Source organism: Chiloscyllium plagiosum, chromosome 32 (assembly GCF_004010195.1).
Source record: "Chiloscyllium plagiosum isolate BGI_BamShark_2017 chromosome 32, ASM401019v2, whole genome shotgun sequence".
In the NCBI taxonomy this organism is placed as follows: domain Eukaryota; kingdom Metazoa; phylum Chordata; class Chondrichthyes; order Orectolobiformes; family Hemiscylliidae; genus Chiloscyllium; species Chiloscyllium plagiosum.
The window spans coordinates 41,538,306-41,557,340 of NC_057741.1; the positions used below are offsets into that span (position 1 = coordinate 41,538,306).

Consider the following 19,035-nt stretch of genomic DNA (forward strand, 5'->3'; position numbering starts at 1 on the left):
CCCCCTCGCTCTGCTCTGGGACTTGGGGTTTTCCCTTCGCTCTGGGACTCAGGGTTCCCCCCTCGCTCTGCTCTGGGACTCGGGGTTCCCCCACCTCGCTCTGCTCTGGGATTTGGGGATCCCCCTCGCTCTGGGACTCGGGGTTCTCCATCACTCTGCTCTGGGACTCGGTGTTCCCCCTCACTGTGGAACTTGGGGTTCCCCAGTCACTCTGAGACTCGGGGTTCCCCACTCACTCTGGGACTCGGGGTTCCCCACTCGCTCTGCTCTGGGACTCGGGGTTCCCCCACCTCGCTCTGCTCTGGGTCTCGGGGTTTCCCCCCTTGCTCTGCTCTGGGCTTCGGGGTTCCCCCTCACTGTGGAACTTGGGGTTCCCCACTCGCTCTGCTCTGGGACTCGGGGTTCCCCTCGCTCTGCTCTGGGACTGGAGGTTCCCCCTCGCCATGGGACCCGGGGTTCCCCCCTCGCTCTGCTCTGGGACTCTGGGTTCCCCCACCTCGCTCTGCTCTGGGATTTGGGGATCCCCCTCGCTCTGGGACTCGGGGTTCTCCATCACTCTGCTCTGGGACTCGGTGTTCCCCCTCACTGTGGAACTTGGGGTTCCCCAGTCACTCTGAGACTCGGGGTTCCCCACTCACTCTGGGACTCGGGGTTCCCCACTCGCTCTGCTCTGGGACTCAGGGTTCCCCCCTCGCTCTGCTCTGGGACTCAGGGCTCCCCCCTCACTCTGCTCTGGGTCTCGGGGTTCCCCACTCGCTCTGCTCTGGGACTCAGGGCTTCCCCCTCGCTCTGGGACTCAGGGCTTCCCACTCACTCTGGGACTCGGGGTTTCCCCTCACTCTGCTCTGGGACTGGGGGTTCCCCCCTCGCTCTGGGACCTGGGGTACCCCCCTCGCTCTGCTCTGGGTTTTGGGGTTTCCCCTCGCTCTGCTCTGGGACTGAGGGTTCCCCCTCGCTCTGAGACTCTGGGTTCCCCCTCGCTCTGCTCTGGGACTCTGGGTTCCCCCTCGCTCTCCTCTGGGACTCAGGGTTCCCCCCTCGCTCTGCTCTGGGACTCAGGGTTCCCCCCTCACTCTGCTCTGGGACTCGGGGTTCCCCCCTTGCTCTGCTCTGGGACTTGGGTTCCCCCTCACTCTGCTCTGGGACTCGGGGTTCCTCCCTCACTCTGCTCTGGGACTCAGGTTTCCCCCCTCACTCTGCTCTGGGACTCGGGGTTTCCCCCTCACTCTGCTCTTGGACACGGGGTTCCCCCCTCGCTCTGCTCTGGGACTTGGGGATCCCCTCGCTCTGGGACTTGGGTTCCCCACTCACTCTGCTCTGGGACTCGGGGATCCCCCCTCGCTCTGCTCTGGTACTCGGGGTTCCCCCCTCGCTCTGCTCTGGGACTTGGGTTCCCCCTCACTCTGCTCTGGGACTCAGGGTTCCCCCCTCACTCTGCTCTGGGACTCGGGGTTTCCCCCTCGCTCTACTCTGGGACTCGGGGTTCCCCTCGCTCTGCTCTGGGATTCGGGGTTCCCCTCGCTCTGGGACTCGGGGTTCCCCTCGCTCTGATCCATTAGTTGTGGGACCACTTGAGGCTGGTACAATTACAACGTTTAAAAGGCATCTGGATTGGTAAATGAATAGGAAGAGTTTAGAAGTATATGGGCCAAATGCTAGCAAATGGGATTAGATTAATTTAGGATATCTGGTCAGCATGGATGAGTTGGACCACCGAATCTATTTCATAGAGTGCTGTACACCTCGATGACTCTGTCCCTTGCTGTTTATGCTGTTTAGCACACATTTTGTCTTGTTTGGTAGTTTCACCCAGTTGACACATCATTTATAAGTATGCCTGGTGCTGCTTCTGGCATGCCCTCCTGTAGTCTCCATTGAGCCAGGGTTGATGCCCTGGCTTGTTGGTAATGGTTGAGTGGGGGAAATGTCAGTTCATGAGGTTACAGATTATGTTGGAGTCCAAGTCTGCTCCTGTTGATGGCCCACTCATAATAATACCACACAACACGATGGAGGTTATTCTCAATGTGAAGGTGAGACTTTGTCTTCACAAGGACTGTGCTGTGGTGACTCTTATTTACACTGCCATGGACAGATGCACCTGGAGCTGGCAGGTTGATAAGGATGAGCTCAAAGTTTGTCTTTCCTCCTTGTTGGTTCCCTCACCATCTGCTGCAGACCCACACCCTGGTAGTTGTATCCTTTAGGACCCGACCAGCTCCATCTGTAGTGCTGCTGCCGAGCCACTCTCCCAACCAGAATACATTTTGTGCCGTTACCATCCTCAGTGCTTCCTCTAAATGTTGCTCAAAATGGAGGAGTACCGATTTATCTGCTGAGGAAGGACGGAACATGGTAATTAGCAGCGGGTTTCCTTGCCCATGTTTAACCTGAAGCCATGAGACGTCATGAGGCCTGGAGTCAATGTTGAGGACTCTCAAGGCAACTCCCTCCTGACTGTGCAGTCACCTCTGCTTGGTCTGTCCTTTCAATGGGATAGGATATATCCAGGGATGGTAATGGTGGTTCCTAGGGCATGTCAGGTATGGTTCCATGAGTATGACTGTGTCAGATTGTTGCTTTATTAGTCTGTGAGACAGCTCTCCCAATTTTGACACCACTTCCCAGATGTTAGTCAGGAGAACTTTCCAGGATTAACAGGGTTGTTTCTGCTGTTCCGTTTTCTGGTGCCTAGGTCAATGTGAGCTGGTCCTTCATTTCTTTGTTGAGACTTTGTAGGGATTGATATGACTGAGTGGCTTGCTAGGCTATTTCAGAGGGCAGTTGGGAGTCAACAACATTGCTGTGGGTCTGGAATCACATACAGGCCAGACTCCAGATGAGGATCTCAGATTTCCTTCCCTGAAGGACATTAATGTGTTGTCAAGAGGAGTTGGAGAGTCTGCAAATGGTTATAGACAGTGAGTGTGTAAAAGGTTGTCAGATGGGAGAAATTGTGAACTTGTCCATTTTGGCATGAAAAATAGAAAAGCAATGTATTATTTAAATGGTGAGGAATTGGAAAACTTGGTGTGTGCAGAGGGACTTAGGTGTTCTGGTACATTAATCAGAAGATGTTAGTTTCATGATACAGCATGTAATCAGGAAGTCAAATGGAATGTTGGCCTTGATGGCAAGGGAAAATGATTGTAAAATTGGGGAGTTCCAGAGAATTCTTCCAAACATTCTGCAATGGGATCCTTAACATCAAAGATTTCAGTAACAGGACAAAAGCTTCAATCCATGATACAGTTATTATCACCATCTTTCACTCAGGCACTGAAGCCCTCCCCTTCATTATGCCCTTTCACCAAGACCTCCATGCAGTGCCATCTCCCATGAAACCCTCCCATCAGTGTTTCCCTGATCAAAGTCATTCCTGCATAATTGCAATGTCCTTTCTTTCAAGAGATATAGACTAGTTTGAGATGGTGCTGACCACCAATGTGACTGCCCCTTGCCAATGTATACAGGTAATCGACAGTGTCATTGAAATTGATTGGATGCCGACACAGGGAGAAATGGAGGACTACAGATGCTGGAGATCAGAGTTGGAAAGTGCAGTGCTGGAAAAGCACAGCAGGTCAGGCAGCATCAGAGGAACAGAAGAGTTAACGTTTCAAGCATGTGCTGTTCATCATCATCCCCATCATCTTCATCATCACCAGCCCCACCCTACCCCATTTATCTCTCAGCCTCCTTGAGGCTCTCTCTCATTCCTGATGAAGAGCTTATTCTTGAAACGTGGCTTCTCCTGCTCCTCAATGCTGCCTGACTGGCCGTGCTTTACCAGCACCACACTCTTTGACTCTGGGTACGGACACAGTTGAAATGAGTAAGCAGCAAATTCATGTCTGCCTGCATTGTAATCAACAGGTATGAATTTTTACAGCAATCACATTTAGTCCTGTCTGTGTAATAACCCCGTGACAACAATGGAATCCTAATCCCAATAAACGCTAGAAAAAGGAATTATTCTTACCTTTGAACTTCTTAGATGCCCACTCTCGTGAAGCAGAAGTAGAATGGAGGGAGAAAGCAAAGAAAGATTTGGAAGATTGGTACATACAACAAGCAGAGCACCTCGAAGAAATGAAAACTAATAACAGGTATTCCTGTATTGCCGAGAGCTCATATTGTCATGTATCAAACAGTAAACCCACTGGTGGGAGTGGTACACTGTCCTGTCTTAACATTTTGCCAATTTATTTTGCTTTTGAATGGAAAGATTTTATCCAACTATTAAAAAGGAATTATGTTCTGAAATGTCAGTTTAAAAGAATAAGTAAATAATTCAGTAAGGAACATGAGACTGGGAGGAGGCCATTCAACCCTTCAAACCTGTACTGTCATTCAATTTGACCTTAGCTCTATATACCTGCCATGGTTTATATTCATTCATTTCCCTTCCAATCATAAATCTATTCATGTAACTTTACAAATTTTCAATTGAACTCTAGCCTCAAATGTTTCTTTGGGAAGAGGCAGGAGGTTTAGGGGGAATGTGATGAAAATGTGTTCACCCAGAGGATGGTGGGAATCTAGAACTCAGGAGGGGAGAGGCAGAAACCGTCATATCATTTAAGAAGTATTTAGATATACATTTGTGATGCAAAGATATACAAAGCTATGTGCCAAGTGCTGGAAAATCGGATTTGCACAGTTAGGTGGTTGTTTCTGACTGGAGCAGACTCAGCGGGCGAAGGTGCTGTTTTTCTGTGCTGTAGATGTCCATGACTTCTTTGGTCAAAGGAAAACAGGCCAGATTTCTCCAAATGAACCTAGTGGCTAAAATGTTCCATCCCTGGAATCATTCTGGTAAATCTCCTCTACAACCTCTCAAGGCTCCTCACAACTTTCCTAATGTGTGATCAATCTTTGAATTGTGGCCTACGGTAATATATGTAGTTTATACGGTAATATATGTAGTTTAAGTTTATACATTTATGGTTGCAGATTCTCACTTCCCTCATTTGATTTGTTTGACCAGTTCTTTGCCTTTCTGATGAAATCGTAGAGCTAATGAGGGAAAGTGTTTCCCAGTTTATCAGGAAGGGAAACACACTAAACAAAGCAGTGCTCATAGAAGACACCCTCCCCACTGCTCCCATCTCCAGGGCGATTAATGCTGGCCTACCCTACAATGCTTATGTCCTGTGATTTAAAAAAAAAACTCTGTTGGTCTTTATTAATGATTGAATCACTTGCTTGTGAATCAGACTTTGCCTAAAGATACATGATCTTTGAGCCAAATTCACAGAAGTTTTCAGTTTCGACTTGGTTGACATATGTCTACTTGCCCCCTCATTACATCAACCATTGCATTCAGCTTGGCAGTGCTACTGACTAGTCACCATCTGAGTTCACATTCCCACTGTTGGCAGCAGCTTATCACCCCTCTGACTGATCTCAGCTGCATGTAACTGGTCCATCCCGTGCCCTATCTGAGAACCAAGCAGCATCTATGGAAAAGCAGGGTCATGCAATGCAATCAGTTTTCTTCTTAATTCTGTGATTTACTTAGAATAATTTGAGAGTCTCTGCACACACTCACTGTTTCCAGCCAATATGTTCTTGCCTGGTTTTTATGTTTGTTTAGCTTGATTTTAGAAGAACAGGCTTCTATTCACTAATTGATGTTCAGGGAATTCTCCAACGTAGAATCTACTACTCTCTTTTATCATAACCTGTAGAATTTGACACATTATCATCCTGAATTAACCATCAGTGATGTCTCTAAATTTAAGATGGCTGAGCTTCCTCTGTAAATATTCTGCTGCTTTAATAAACCATCCTTCCTTGCTATTGTGCTGTAGGCTGCCAGAGTCCCAGATGCATTCAGGGTATTATAGAGATGTACAGCACGGGAACAGGCTCTTCAGTCCAACTTGCCCGCTCCAACCAGATATCCCAGTTTGACCCAATCCCATTTGCCACCATTTGGCCCATATCCCTCTAAACCCTTATTATTCATGTACCCATTCAGGTGCCATTTAGATGTTGTAATTGTACTAGTCTCCACCACTTCCTCTGGCAGCTCGTTCCATACACCCATCACCCTCTGCATGGGAAAGGTATGCCTCAGGTCCTTTTTAAAACTTTCCCCTCTCATCTTAAACCTATGCCGTCTAGTTTTGGACACCCCCACTCTCAGAAAAAGATCTTGACTATTCACCCTGTCCATGCCCCTCATGATTTTATAAACCTCTATAAGGTCACACCTCGGCCTGCAATGTTCCGGGGAAAGTAGCCCCAGTTTATTCAGCCTCTCCCTAAAACTCAAACCCTCCAGTGCTGGCAACATCCTTGTAAGTCTTTTCTGCACCTTCTTAAGTTTAACAACACAAGCCCTCTCATTCCTACTTCATAGTTTTTTTTTAATCAACCTTCTCCGAGATCTTATTACACACCTATGGATTAACTTACTAAAAGGAAGTTTGCACCGAAGCTCAGCCAAAGGTGTGGTGAGGGGGCAGTATTTTAATCTGTAAGCACTCTTACCAATTGTCTCTGCTGAATTCAAAAAGTAAATTTGCTACAAAATGGACAGGAAAAGACCAATGTGGGATGCCACATTACTCTAGTGAAACTACCTCTTCACTTTTCCTATCCCCATCCTTCATGACTGGACTTTAGGGTAGACATTATGTCAGAAACCCAAAGGAGTTGGGAATCCTCCACCTCAATTCTATTTTAATCAACTGGGTGCAACTAGATCTAGGCATTCCCACCTGCCACTTTCTCCAGGCCCAGGAATTTCAGGTCTTTACAAGTAACTCTATGTTTGTTCTGGTTGTGTTGTGCCTCACCTTTATCTTGCATCTGATCTCTCTCTGAATGCTGCTGTCTGTGGATTACACCACCAACCTTTCGATTCTAGGATTCTGGATGAGGCTTTCTACAAACAACCCTTCGCCGATGTGATTGGCTATGTGTATGTTTCTCTTCTTAATATTTTCCTCTTTCTATTTTCACCTCTTGAGCAATTCTTTGTGAAATGTATTTGCTTTTGCTTTGACGATGTTCTGCCACATTTGACTTAACTGCAGATTGCTGAATATTAGGGAATAGAGTGTTCAAGTTAATTTTCAGTTTTGTTCAACTAAGTCACCAGATTTACCATGTACAGACCAAACAAAAGATGGTATTTTTGGCTCAGCAGTAGAACTCTTGACCCTGAGTTAAAATCATAGAATTGTAAAATCCCTACAGTGTGGAAACAGGCCATTTGGCCCAACCAATCCATGCCAAAAATAACCCACCTAGACCCGTTTCCCCACTCTACTACTCTACATTTACCCCTGACTAATGCACCTAACCTACACATCCCTGAACATTATATGCAATTTAGCATGACCAATTCACCTAATTTGCACATCTTTAGACTGTGGGAGGAAACTAGAGCACCCAGTACAAACTCCACACAGACAGTCGCCCGAGGCTGAATTGAACCCGGGTCCCTGACCACTGAGCCACCGTGTTTGAGTTATATAATTTCAAGTTTATCTTTTAAGTTATTCTTTCTAATTTGTTAGAAAACGTTATGAAATTGTTATTCAGTGCATTTATTGAGTACGCATTGTGAAATTTCAAAATTCATTCACTCCGATTCCTGGAATTCCCTCCCTAATAGTATTGTGGTCCACCCTTGCCAAATGGACTGCAGTGGTTAAAGAAAGCAGTCACCACCACCTTCACAAAGGGCAATTAGGGATGGGCAGTAAATGCTGGCTAGCCAGTGACACCCACATCTCATGAAAAAAATGGTGTTTACAGAAAATTGGGAATGACTGACACCTGAATATAAAACACTGCAAAAGCCAAGTTAATCTGTCCATAAGTGTCAGCTGGAAATATCAGTAACATCATCCTGGAACAGCTATGAACTCCATTATATCTAATAGACAAGGGTCAATCAGTTAGATAGTTTGGTGGATTAGGTGTTTCACTGCAATGTCAGGGACCAGCTCCTTCAGTTTCTGAAAACTATTCCACACCTTGCCCTCAAAACAGATTCAGGTGCAATGTTAGAAAATGAGGTGAAATCATAGTCTTACATTATAGATTACAATTTTAAGATTAGATTAGATTACTTACAGTGTGGAAACAGGCCCTTCGGCCCAACAAGTCCACACTGATCCTCTGAAGAGCAACCCACCCAGACCCATTCCCCTACATTTACCCCTTCACCTAACACTACGGGCAATTTAGCATGGCCAATCCACCCTAACCTGCACATCTTTGGAGTGTGGGAGGAAACCGGAGCACCCGGAGGAAACCCACGCAGACACGGGGAGAATGTGCAAACTCCACACAGTCAGTCGCCTGAGGGGGAGAATTGAACCCAGGTCTCTGGTGCTGTGAGGCAGCAGTGCTAACCACTGTGCCTACGTCGGAAATGGTCATTATGTGTTTGTGCTTGTGTTAGCTCACCGGTAGAGCTATTTGGTTATCTCTGTTCCCCTTTGCTGTTTATGCCACGGATCTACAACTTTGCTCTTTTAAAGATTTTGTCATATTCTTTTGCAAATTCCCATTGAATCAGCTTCCACTGTACTTGCCAGCAGCCCATTATGAACGTTGTGCATAAAATGTAATTTCTCTCATCACCTCCTCTCACCATGCTGTATTTCACACCCAGTCATTCCCCCCCCAGCTCTTAACACAAATCTGCTTCTTCTGGTTTTTGACCTGAGAGCAGTTCCTTTCACATTTTGCACACCAGGTCACTTAACAACTGACAATAACAAATTATCATAGTTAACGATTTTATTGATTGTGTATGATGTGAGACTTCCCCTGTGATTATGAGAACTCCCCCACTCTTGTTTCATCTGAAGGAATGAATTAAATTTGGGATCGTCAACATGGCTTTATCAGAGGGAGGTCATGCCTAACAACTTTGTTAGAATTATTTGAAAATGTGATCAAGCAAGTGAGGGGAGTTCAGTTGCTGTATTTTATGTGGATTTTAGCAAAAGTTTTGACAAGGTCCCACCTGATTGAGAAGGTTAAAGCACATGGAATTCAGGGAAACATGGTGAGATGGATCAGAAAGTGGCTTATTAACAGAACACCAGAGAGTAGTAGGAGAATGCTGTTTGAGTGACTGGAGGCTAGTACCAGGACTCTTCTTGTTTGTTATATACAGAAATGATATGGATGAAAATGTGGGAGGAATGTTCAGCAGATTTGCATACAAGACCAACATTGGTAGAGTGGTTAATAGCAAAGAAGGTTGTAGGTTCCAGGAAGATAGATTGTAGGTTGGTCAGGAGGACAGACCAGTGGCAGATGGTATTTAACCCTGACAAGTGTGAGGAAACAACAACAAGATGAGGGAGTATTTATTGAATGGCAGGACACTGGATAGCTTAAAGAAATAGCAGGATTTTGGGGAAATTATTCACAGATCCCTGAAGTCAACCGAGCACGTGAATAGGGTAGTTAAGAAGGCATATGGAACACTTACTTTCATCAGTCATGACATAGAGTATAAGAGCATGGAGGTAATTCTGGAGTTGTACAGAGCGTTGGTTAGGTCACAGCTGGAGTACTGTGTACAGTCTGGTCACTTCACTATGGGACGGATATGATAGCACGAGACGGGCTACAGAGGAGGTTCACCAGGATGCTTCCTGGGATGGAGTATAACGAGAGACTAGATAGGCTTGGATTGTTTATTACAACTGAGAAGACTGAGGGGGGACATGATTGAGGGATATGGACAGGGTGCATAAGGAGCAGCTATTCACCTTAGGTGAAGGGTCAATCCTGAGAGAACACTGTTTTAAGTAAGGGGCAGGAAATTCAGAGGTGATTTGGGAAAAACGTTTTTCACTCAGCAGGTGATGGGAATCTGGAATGCATTGCTTTGGAAAATAATGAAGGCCGGAAACCTTACAAGCTCTAAAAATATTTGGATGAGCACATCAAATTCAAAGATGTCGGACAAGTGCAGGAAATTGGGATTACTGCACCTTTAGGTGAATATAGAACAGAAAACATAAAACAGTACAGCACAGTACAAGCCCTTTGGCTGTCCATATTAGTCTACCTACTCTAAGATCTACTCTAAGATCTGACTAACTTACATACTGTTCATTGTATTAACTTCCATATGCCTACCCAAAGTCGCTTAAATGCCCCTAATGTATCTGACTCTATTACCACCGTTGGCAATGCGTTCCACGCACCGACCACTCTCTGTGTAAAGAACCTACCTCTGACATTGCCCCTAAACCTTCCTCCAATCACCTTAAAATTATATCCCTTTCATGATAGACATTTCTGCCATGGGGAAAAGTATGTAGCAATCGACTCTATCTATGTCTCTCAACATGTTGTACATCTCTAGTAAGTCACCTCTCATCCTTCTTTGCTCCAATGAGAAAAGCCCTAGCTCCCGCAACCTTCCTTCAGTCCATGCCCTTCAATCCAGGCAGCATCCTGGTAATCTCCTCATCATCTGTAAAGCTTCTCTATCCTTCCTATAATGAGGTGACCAGAACTGAGCACAATATTCCAAGTGTGGTCTAGCCAGGGCTTTATAGAGCTACAGCATAATCTTGCGGCTCTTTAACTCAATAACCCTACTAATGAAAACCAATACGCCTTCTTAACAACCCTATGAACTTGAGTGGCAACTTTGTGGGATCTATGGACATGTACCCCGAGATCCTTCTGTTCCTCCAAGAATCCCGCCTTTAACCCTGTATTCTGTATTCAAATCCCACCTTCCAAAGTGAATCACTTCACGCTTTTCTAGGTTGAATTCCATCTGCCACGTCCCAGCCCAGCTCTGCATCCTGTCAATGTCCCGTTGCAACTACAACAGCCCTTCACAATATCCACAATTGTACCAACTTTGGTGTCATCAGCAAACTTACTAACCCATCCTTCCACTTCCTCATTCAAGTCATTTATAAAAATCACAATGAGCAGAGTTCCCAGAACAGATCCCTGCGGAATACCACTGGTCGCGAAGCTCCAGGCTGAATACTTTCCATCTACCACCCACCCTCTGTCTTCTATGGACCAGTCAATTCTGTATCCAGACAGCCAAATTTCCCTGTATCCCATACCTCCTTACTTTTTGAATGAGCCTACCATGGGGAATCTTATCAAGCGCCTTGCTAAAATCCATGTACATCACATCCACTGCTCGACCTTCATCAATGTGTTTTGTCACATCCTCAAGAAATCCAATAAGGTTTGTGAGGCATGACCTGCCCCTCACAAAGCCCTGCAGAGTATCTATAATCAAACTATGGTTTTCTGTGTAACTATAAATCCTGTCAGAATCCTGTCCAGTACTTTGCCCACCACTGATGTAGGACAGATTGGTCTGTAATTCCCAGGATTATCCTTATTCCCTTTCTTGAACAAGGGAATAACATTCGCTGCCCTCCAATCATCTGGCAATACTCCAGTGGACAGTGAGGATGCAAAGATCATCGCCAAAAGTGCAGCAATCTCTTCCTTCGTTTCCTGTAGTAACCTTGGGTATATCCCAATTTTCAACATATCCTCTTTCTTAACATCAACCTGTTCTAGCATGTCAGTCAGTTTCACGCTGTCCTTATAAATGTCAAAGTCCCTCTCAGTAGTGAATACTGAAGCAAAGTATTCGTTAAGGACCTCCTCCAACTCCAGCCGGAAGTTCCCTTCCCTACCCCGGTCAGCTCTACCCTCACTCTGGCCATTCTCTTGTTCCTCATATAAGTGTAGATTACCTTAGAGTTTTCCATAATCCTGCCAGCTAAGGCTTTTTCATGCCCCCTTCTAAGTCCATTCTTAAGTTCCTTCCTGCCTTCCTTATAGCCCTCTAAAGCCCTTTCTGATCCTTGCCTCAATCTAAGTAAGCTTCCTTCTTCCTCTTGACTAGATATTCCACATCACTTGTCACCCAAGGTACCTTCACCCTACCATCCCTTCCTTGCCTCAGTGGGATAAACCTATCCAGCACTATCAGCAGGTGCTTCCTAAACAGGTGGTAGTTATGTTGGTGCAGACTCAATGGGCCAAAGAGCCTTTTCTGCGCTGTATGACTCAATGAACCTGAGAATCTCTCTCCTCTCCCCACTTTCAATCCCCCCCCACACACTTCTGCACCATTACCCCCTTCCCTCTCCCATTTCACTATCCCAAGTTTGCCCTCTCTGTTCCCATTCTTCTCTCCTTCTCCCCACTCACCGGTTGCCCCACTCTGATTTCCTCCTCCTACACTCTCCTCTCCCACTCTAGACAAAGCTGAGAGAGAGAAACCATGAAAGTTTGAGGGGCATGTTGGCTATTCTTGATTTGAAAAAAATGCAATCAAAGATTTGATGGTATACAAGCAATGACTCGTATTGCAGTTCAAAAAGACAGCTCACCACCACCTTCTCAAAGAGCGATTAAAGACACGTAATAAATGCTGGCTAGCCAGTGACACCCACATTCCACAAGAGAATTTTAAAAATGGGAGCCTTTGAAAGCTTATCGGGTTTGAAGATGATAAATTCCTGAACTAGATCAGCTCCATGCCAGAGTGTAGCAGGAAGGTGGCTACATAGATAGTATATAATTCTGTCGATCCTAGAAATGTTCCTGAAGATTGGAAAGTAGCAAATGTAACCCCACTATTTAAGCGGTGGAAAGGAAGAATGGAGAATGACAGATCTATCAGATTATTGGAAGTAGGAAAGAAATGTCAAAATCCATGTGATAACTGGACACTTAGAGATTCCTGATGAAGGTCTTTTGCCTGAAACGTCGATTTTGCTGCTCCTTGGATGCTGCCTGAACTGCTGTGCTCTTCCAGCACCACTAATCCAGAATTTGGTTTCCAGCATCTGCAGTCATTGTTTTTACCACTTAGAGAAGTATGACAAAACTTGACAGAGTCAACATGGATTTAGGAAAGAAAAATCATATTTGACAAAGGACAGAATTTTTGAGGATGTTACTTGTGGCAGAGAGAAAGAAGAACAAGTGGAAATGGTGTATTTGGATTTTCAGAAAGCTTTCGTTAAGGACCTGCACAACAAAATTAAACAAAATCAGAGCATAAGGGATTGGGGTACTGTGCAAGTAGGGATTGAGAGTTGGTTAACAGACAGAAACTGAAGACTATGGATAAACATAACATTGTGAGGATGGCAGGCTCTTACTGTTACAGGGTTACTGACAGAATCAGTGCCAGGTTCACAGCTATTCACAGTCTGGATGTTGGGACCAAAGGTAATATTTCCAAAACTAGCTAGGAGTGTAAGTTGTGAGGTAGATAGAAACCTCAGTTGAACTCGGACAGGTTTAATAAATGAGCAAAAATATGGCGTGTGAAGTGATTCACTTTGTTAAAATCAACAGAAAATGGTGAGAGTTCTTGAATGGTGACAGTTTGGAAGTGCTGGTGTTGGAAGAGAACTGAATGTTCTTGTTTATGAGTCACTTGAACCTATCATGGAAATACAACAAATAATATGGACAGCAGGAGATATATTGCAACCATTGCATGGGAATGTGAGTACAGAAATAAACAGATCTTGCTGCAACTGTGTAGACCCTTGCTCTATCCTCACCTGGAAGATTGTGTTCAGTTTTACCTTCTTATCTAAAGAAGAATTTACTTGCCATAGAGGGAGCACAACAGAAATTCCCCAAAATTATTCCCCAGATTAATCACTGGGAACGGTGGAATTGTCTCATGAGGAGACTGGGTCTGTATTTTCCAGAGTTTTGAAGCATGAGAGGTGATCTCACTGAAGCTGACAGAATTCTTACAAGGGGTGCCAGGGTGGATATAGATAGGACAGTTCTCCAGGTTAGAGGTTTTGAAAAGGGGGTCCTAATGTCTGAATAAGGGATAGGTCATTTAAGATTGAGATGAGGAAGAATTTCTTCACTTGGGGGGTGGCGCAGTGATGAATTTTGTAATTCTCTACTCCAGAGAGTTTTGGGTGCTCAGTCAGTGAGTATGACTGAGAGATCAATAGACAAAAGACATTAAAGCATATGGTGATAGTACAGATGCACAGTCACGAGAGTATGTACTATCTACAAGATGATCTGTGGAAATTCACCAAGGCTGCATAGACAATATCTTCCAAACCTATTTCCACTCCATTTAGAAGGACAAGGGCAGCAGAAACTTGGCAAAACCACAACCTTCAAGTTCCCTTCCAAGCCACTCACCATCCTGACTTGCCTATACATTGTCATTCCTTCAGTGTCACTGGGTCAAAATCCTAGAGGGCCCTTCCTAAGGGCATTGTAGGACTACTTTAAGCACATGGATTGCAGCAGTTCAAGAATGCATCTCACCACCACCTTCTCAACAGCAACTATAAACAGGTAATAAATGCTGACCCAGCCAGAAATGCCCACACCCCATGAACAAATTCATATAAAGCAAGTAGCATCTCTGAAAACTCCATAAATTGATAAAGTGAGCTTATTGTTCACTCTGCACCCTAAATTTCTTTAGGATATCATCCAATTCCCTTACTCATGACAGTCTCGTTCTCTAACGTGGAGCATCCTGATATTGCAATGGGTAAAATTTCAGTCTTTAATAAATACAAAAATGTGTCAGAATTATTTAACATTGGAATAATGGGCATTTCATCAGAGCTCTTTTTTTTCCCCCATTTAATCTGCCCGCCCTTCATCCTATCAGAGACATCTCTTTCATTTTTTCCCATCACATGTCCCCGGCTCCTGATTGAAATATGGAACTTATGGAGCAAAAGGAAGCCATTCAGCCCTTCGAGCCTGATCTTCCACCCTTCAATAATATCATAATTGATCGGATTATTGCCTTAAGATCACTTTACAGTCTACACCCGATAGCCCTCGATTCCCTTATTAACCTCTAGCCATTACAGCTTTGAGAAAAGGCTTGGCAGAATCTTACACTCTTTGAAAAATGCCAGGGGTCATGACCATTTCTGGCTCCTGACATCACACTGATCCAGGAGTGGCACACCTCCAACAGGAACAGGAGAATGGGCTGTTCCTGAAGAAGGACTTATGCCCGAAACATCGATTCTCCTGCTCCTTGGATGCTGCCTGACCTGCTGCGCTTTTCCAGCAACACATTTTCAGCTCTGTGTCTCAGATTGGCTGGGAGTGGGAGCAGGGGCTGCACAGGCATGTGGGTAAAGTGCAAACATACCTCCAAATGGAGCATAATATGTACAATATAATATGTACAATATAATATATACAATATAATATGTACAATATAATATATACAATATAAGGGAAATGTAAAAATGAAGGATAGCCTCAGCTGACACAGCTAACCCCACCCCTCAGCCAGGATTACTCACCCACCCATCCCAGCAGGCTCCAATGTCCCCTCCAACTCACCACCAAAGCCACTGGCTGTGATCTGGTGATGGCTTCTTAATGGCGGATGAGAGGATATACCAGAGAAACTTCTCAAAGCTCCAATAATTGAGCTGCTGGGATGAGAACATATTTAAAAATTATCCTCTTGTCTCCAGTTTGTGTGTTGTCTGCCTAACCTCAGAAATTTACCAGCAGGTTCCGGTGAGATCTTAATCAAATTAACTATCTGCCCAAGTCCACAAATCAGGGCTGCCAGTTCCCATGGCAACATCCCTGCAGAAAATCCTACAGGTATGGGGAACTGCCCAGAAATGCAACTTACAAAACGTCCCCATTCCTACCTGAAAGATGCTGTCTATTAATTTTATTTCTTTCTCCATTTATGCAGCAGGACCTGCTAGGTATTTGCTGCAGTTTGTTTTCAGTTTCAGATTTCCAGTATGTATTTTACTTTTAATCATAGAACAAAGGGTTCTTTTTTTTATTGTGATGGTGGAAGTGTCTGAGATATATAATTATTGTTTAAAACTAAAACTGCTTTTAGTTAACTCAGTTTTGCTGTTAATATTTTAAGTATAACAATCGAGGTCAGAATAGGTTTTGACTGTTGGTGTAAATTCGCCTGAAGTCAGTGCCATGAATCAGTAATTTTACGCTGCTGCAGCTCACACGTCTCTATTTACTATTGAACATAATACAGTTCTGAAGTTTCAACTGTAATAATTTCCAACATACAAATATATAACTCTTCTTTCTTCCTTTTTCGCTTTCCAATATCCTGTGAAGCACAAACATAAAGCAACACTGCTACAACCTACAACAGTTAAGTGAACCATTCTTAACTCTTTCTGGGTACAAACTGTCAAGGAGTCAATTATGAGACAATGCAAGTTTCTCAGCCGGGGGTGTCCTTTAACAGAAACACAGGAGGAGCCGGTGTTGGACTGGGGTGTACAAAGTTAAAAATCACACAACACCAGGTTTAATTGGAAGCACTAGCTTTCGGAGCACCGCTTCTTCATCAGACAACCACCTGCTGCAGCACACTAAGTACTTGTTTACAGATCAATGTTTACAGATTTATAATTTCAGATGGCGACCTCTACTGTCACAACTCATTCTGATGAAAGCTTATCAATCTGAAACAATAACTCTTTTTTCTCACAACGGATATTGTGTGACTTGCTGAGTATTCCCAGAATTTTCTGTTTCTTATTATAGTTTTCCAGCATCCATATTTTGCTTTTTATGATAAATAATTTTCAGAAATAGTATCAAAATTTTCAAGGAATTAATTGTAAGATTTACAGCTTAGAGGGAAGCCTTTGATCCAAATCTTGTTTCCCTGTCCTTTTCCATTATTCTTTCTTATGCAGTTCCTTTATGATGTTAATAAAGCAAAGAATTGCAGATGGTGAAAGTCTGAGACAAAAACAGAAAATGCTGGAGAAACTCAGCAAGTCTGGCAGCATCTGTGGAGAGAAAGAAGAGTTAACATTTTGAGTCCAGTAACCGTTCATCAGAACTGATATTCTTATTGATGGTATTGGCTCCAGTCAATACAAGGGGTAGCGAACTTCCAGGCAGGAAATCTGGAAGGATAGGTATCCTGGACTTGTTGCTCAATACCTTTTCCGGATTTTTCCAGTTATCACCCACACGTCTGATTGACAGATGAAACCTCTAACTCATTTGCACCAACAGGATCCATTCCCATGTTTTTTTTAACGTTTTGCTGTTCCACCTTTATCTCCTTTTTTTGTTACTTCTTTCAAGAATTCAATCAGATTGAGGACATAAAGAGTGAGACTGGGATCGGCTGTACAGTACTGAAGTCCTTTGTATAATCTTAACATTTATTCTGGGTTTCATTTTGATGCAGCAATCTAAAATATTTCTTAAAACCAGGTGAAACAGGAATAACTTCAATAAAAAAAACTCAAGAAAATAGGTGACAACCATTCATTAGTTCATTTCTTGGGGCACTGCCTTGACCAATCAAAATCAACCTGCCTAGTTTAAAATTTGAACAAAGCCTGGCAGTTAACTGTCAATCAGAATTGATATTGTGTTTCCGTGGAAATGCTTTTACCAATCAGAGTCCACTTGCCAGTCAGTCAGTATTCTCTTCTTCTCAGTATAAATGTTATTATTCCCCTTGATTTTGTATTCTTGTGAATTGTCCTGATGAGTTCAAGGTGAAAAGCTTTAACAAAATGTATCTTTCTAAATAATACTCAAGTAAAATTATTTTCATCTTGCTTCAGGTCAGCTGAAGACCCAGATGTGAGTGAAGGTCAAGAGGTTGTTGTGGGCTCTGAGTGGGAGCATGTGTTACACCTTTGTGATTTGAGCTCCAAGACCAGCAAAGTGTCCAAGGATGTGTCACGGATGCGATCTGTTCTCATGTCTCTTAGCCAAGTGCCACTGACTCTAAAGTGAAGTCGAAATAGTCAGGCTGGCATTCTTTAAATTCTAATCAGCGAAATATTACCTTCCATTTCTGAATTGTGTGGGATGTTTTGCTCGTGTTGACATTTGCTGCCTGTGGTTCCTTCCTCCTTCCAAGTTGAAACTGTTTTCAAAGAGGAACATGTCTCAGTGATGAGCTCTGACAGAGTCGATTAAATTGTGTATTTGCTATTTGCTTTGTGTGAATTAATGTGTGTGATTTTCTTGCTCTGAGAATACAGGACTGTAGTACAAGACATATCATTTACTGTAATATAGTAAAAACTACAACATAAATCTGCTATCAGTCTAATGAAATAAAATTTCTTGACATGTTGATTACAGAGTGGAAGAATTTTATTTGCAAGAATTTTTAAACATTGCCTTGCTTCGGTGTTTCCCTTTGAGTTTGCAGGTGGTGACTTCATACCTGAGTCCAGGATTTCAGCACAGAATCTGGAACATAAGTTACATTGTGAGAGAGCTTTGCTCATCCTCTTCCAAGTTGGTGTTCAGGCTCCTAGCACACTGTAAAAGGATATTTCTCCCAACATCCTAGCCAACATTGCTCACTCAAACACCATTATGGAATGGACTATTATTTTGCGAAATCTTGCTGTTAATAGATTGGGTATTTTGTTTGCCTCAAAACAATGATTAAACATTTTTTAAAAATTAATTAAAAGTGAACTACTTTAAGAGAGAGGAAATGATCAGTCAATCTAAAAATAAATTGTATGAGGGCTTGAGAGAAATAACTGGAAGATTAAAGGATTGAAGAGCTGAGTGGAGCACTGTGTGGGGGATTGGCAGTGGGAGTGGATGAGCGCTGTGTAGGGAGTTGGCAGTGGGAGTGCGTGGAGTCCTGTGTATGGGGTTGGCAGTGGGAGTGAGTGGTGTGCTGTGTAGGGGGATTGGCAGTGGGAGTGAGTGGAGCGCTGTGTAGGGGGATTGGCAGTGGGAGTGAGTGGAGCGCTGTGTAGGGGGATTGGCAGTGGGAGTGAGTGGAGCGCTGTGTAGGGGGATTGGCAGTGGGAGTGAGTGGAGCGCTGTGTAGGGGGATTGGCAGTGGGAGTGAGTGGAGCGCTGTGTAGGGGGATTGGCAGTGGGAGTGAGTGGAGCGCTGTGTAGGGGGATTGGCAGTGGGAGTGAGTGGAGCGCTGTGTAGGGGGATTGGCAGTGGGAGTGAGTGGAGCGCTGTGTAGGGGGATTGGCAGTGGGAGTGAGTGGAGCGCTGTGTAGGGG

The 19,035-nt window shown here is 44.1% G+C and overlaps 1 protein-coding gene across 3 annotated transcripts in view; it reads left to right on the top strand.

The window, feature by feature from the left end:
* Positions 1–18,129, top strand: part of LOC122539556 (clathrin light chain A-like) — a 51,552-nt gene extending 33,423 nt beyond the window's left edge. The window contains exons 4-7 of one of the 3 annotated variants that reach the window (XM_043674538.1): positions 3,998–4,109; positions 6,881–6,934; positions 16,126–16,161; positions 17,607–18,129. In XM_043674538.1, coding sequence (XP_043530473.1) covers positions 3,998–4,109; positions 6,881–6,934; positions 16,126–16,161; positions 17,607–17,781 — 377 coding nt within the window. In that variant the 3' untranslated portion in view covers positions 17,782–18,129. The remainder of the gene's footprint in view (positions 1–3,997; positions 4,110–6,880; positions 6,935–16,125; positions 16,162–17,606) is intronic. The other 2 variants (XM_043674539.1, XM_043674540.1) reach the window with 2 other exon arrangements.
* Positions 18,130–19,035: the final 906 nt, after the last annotated feature.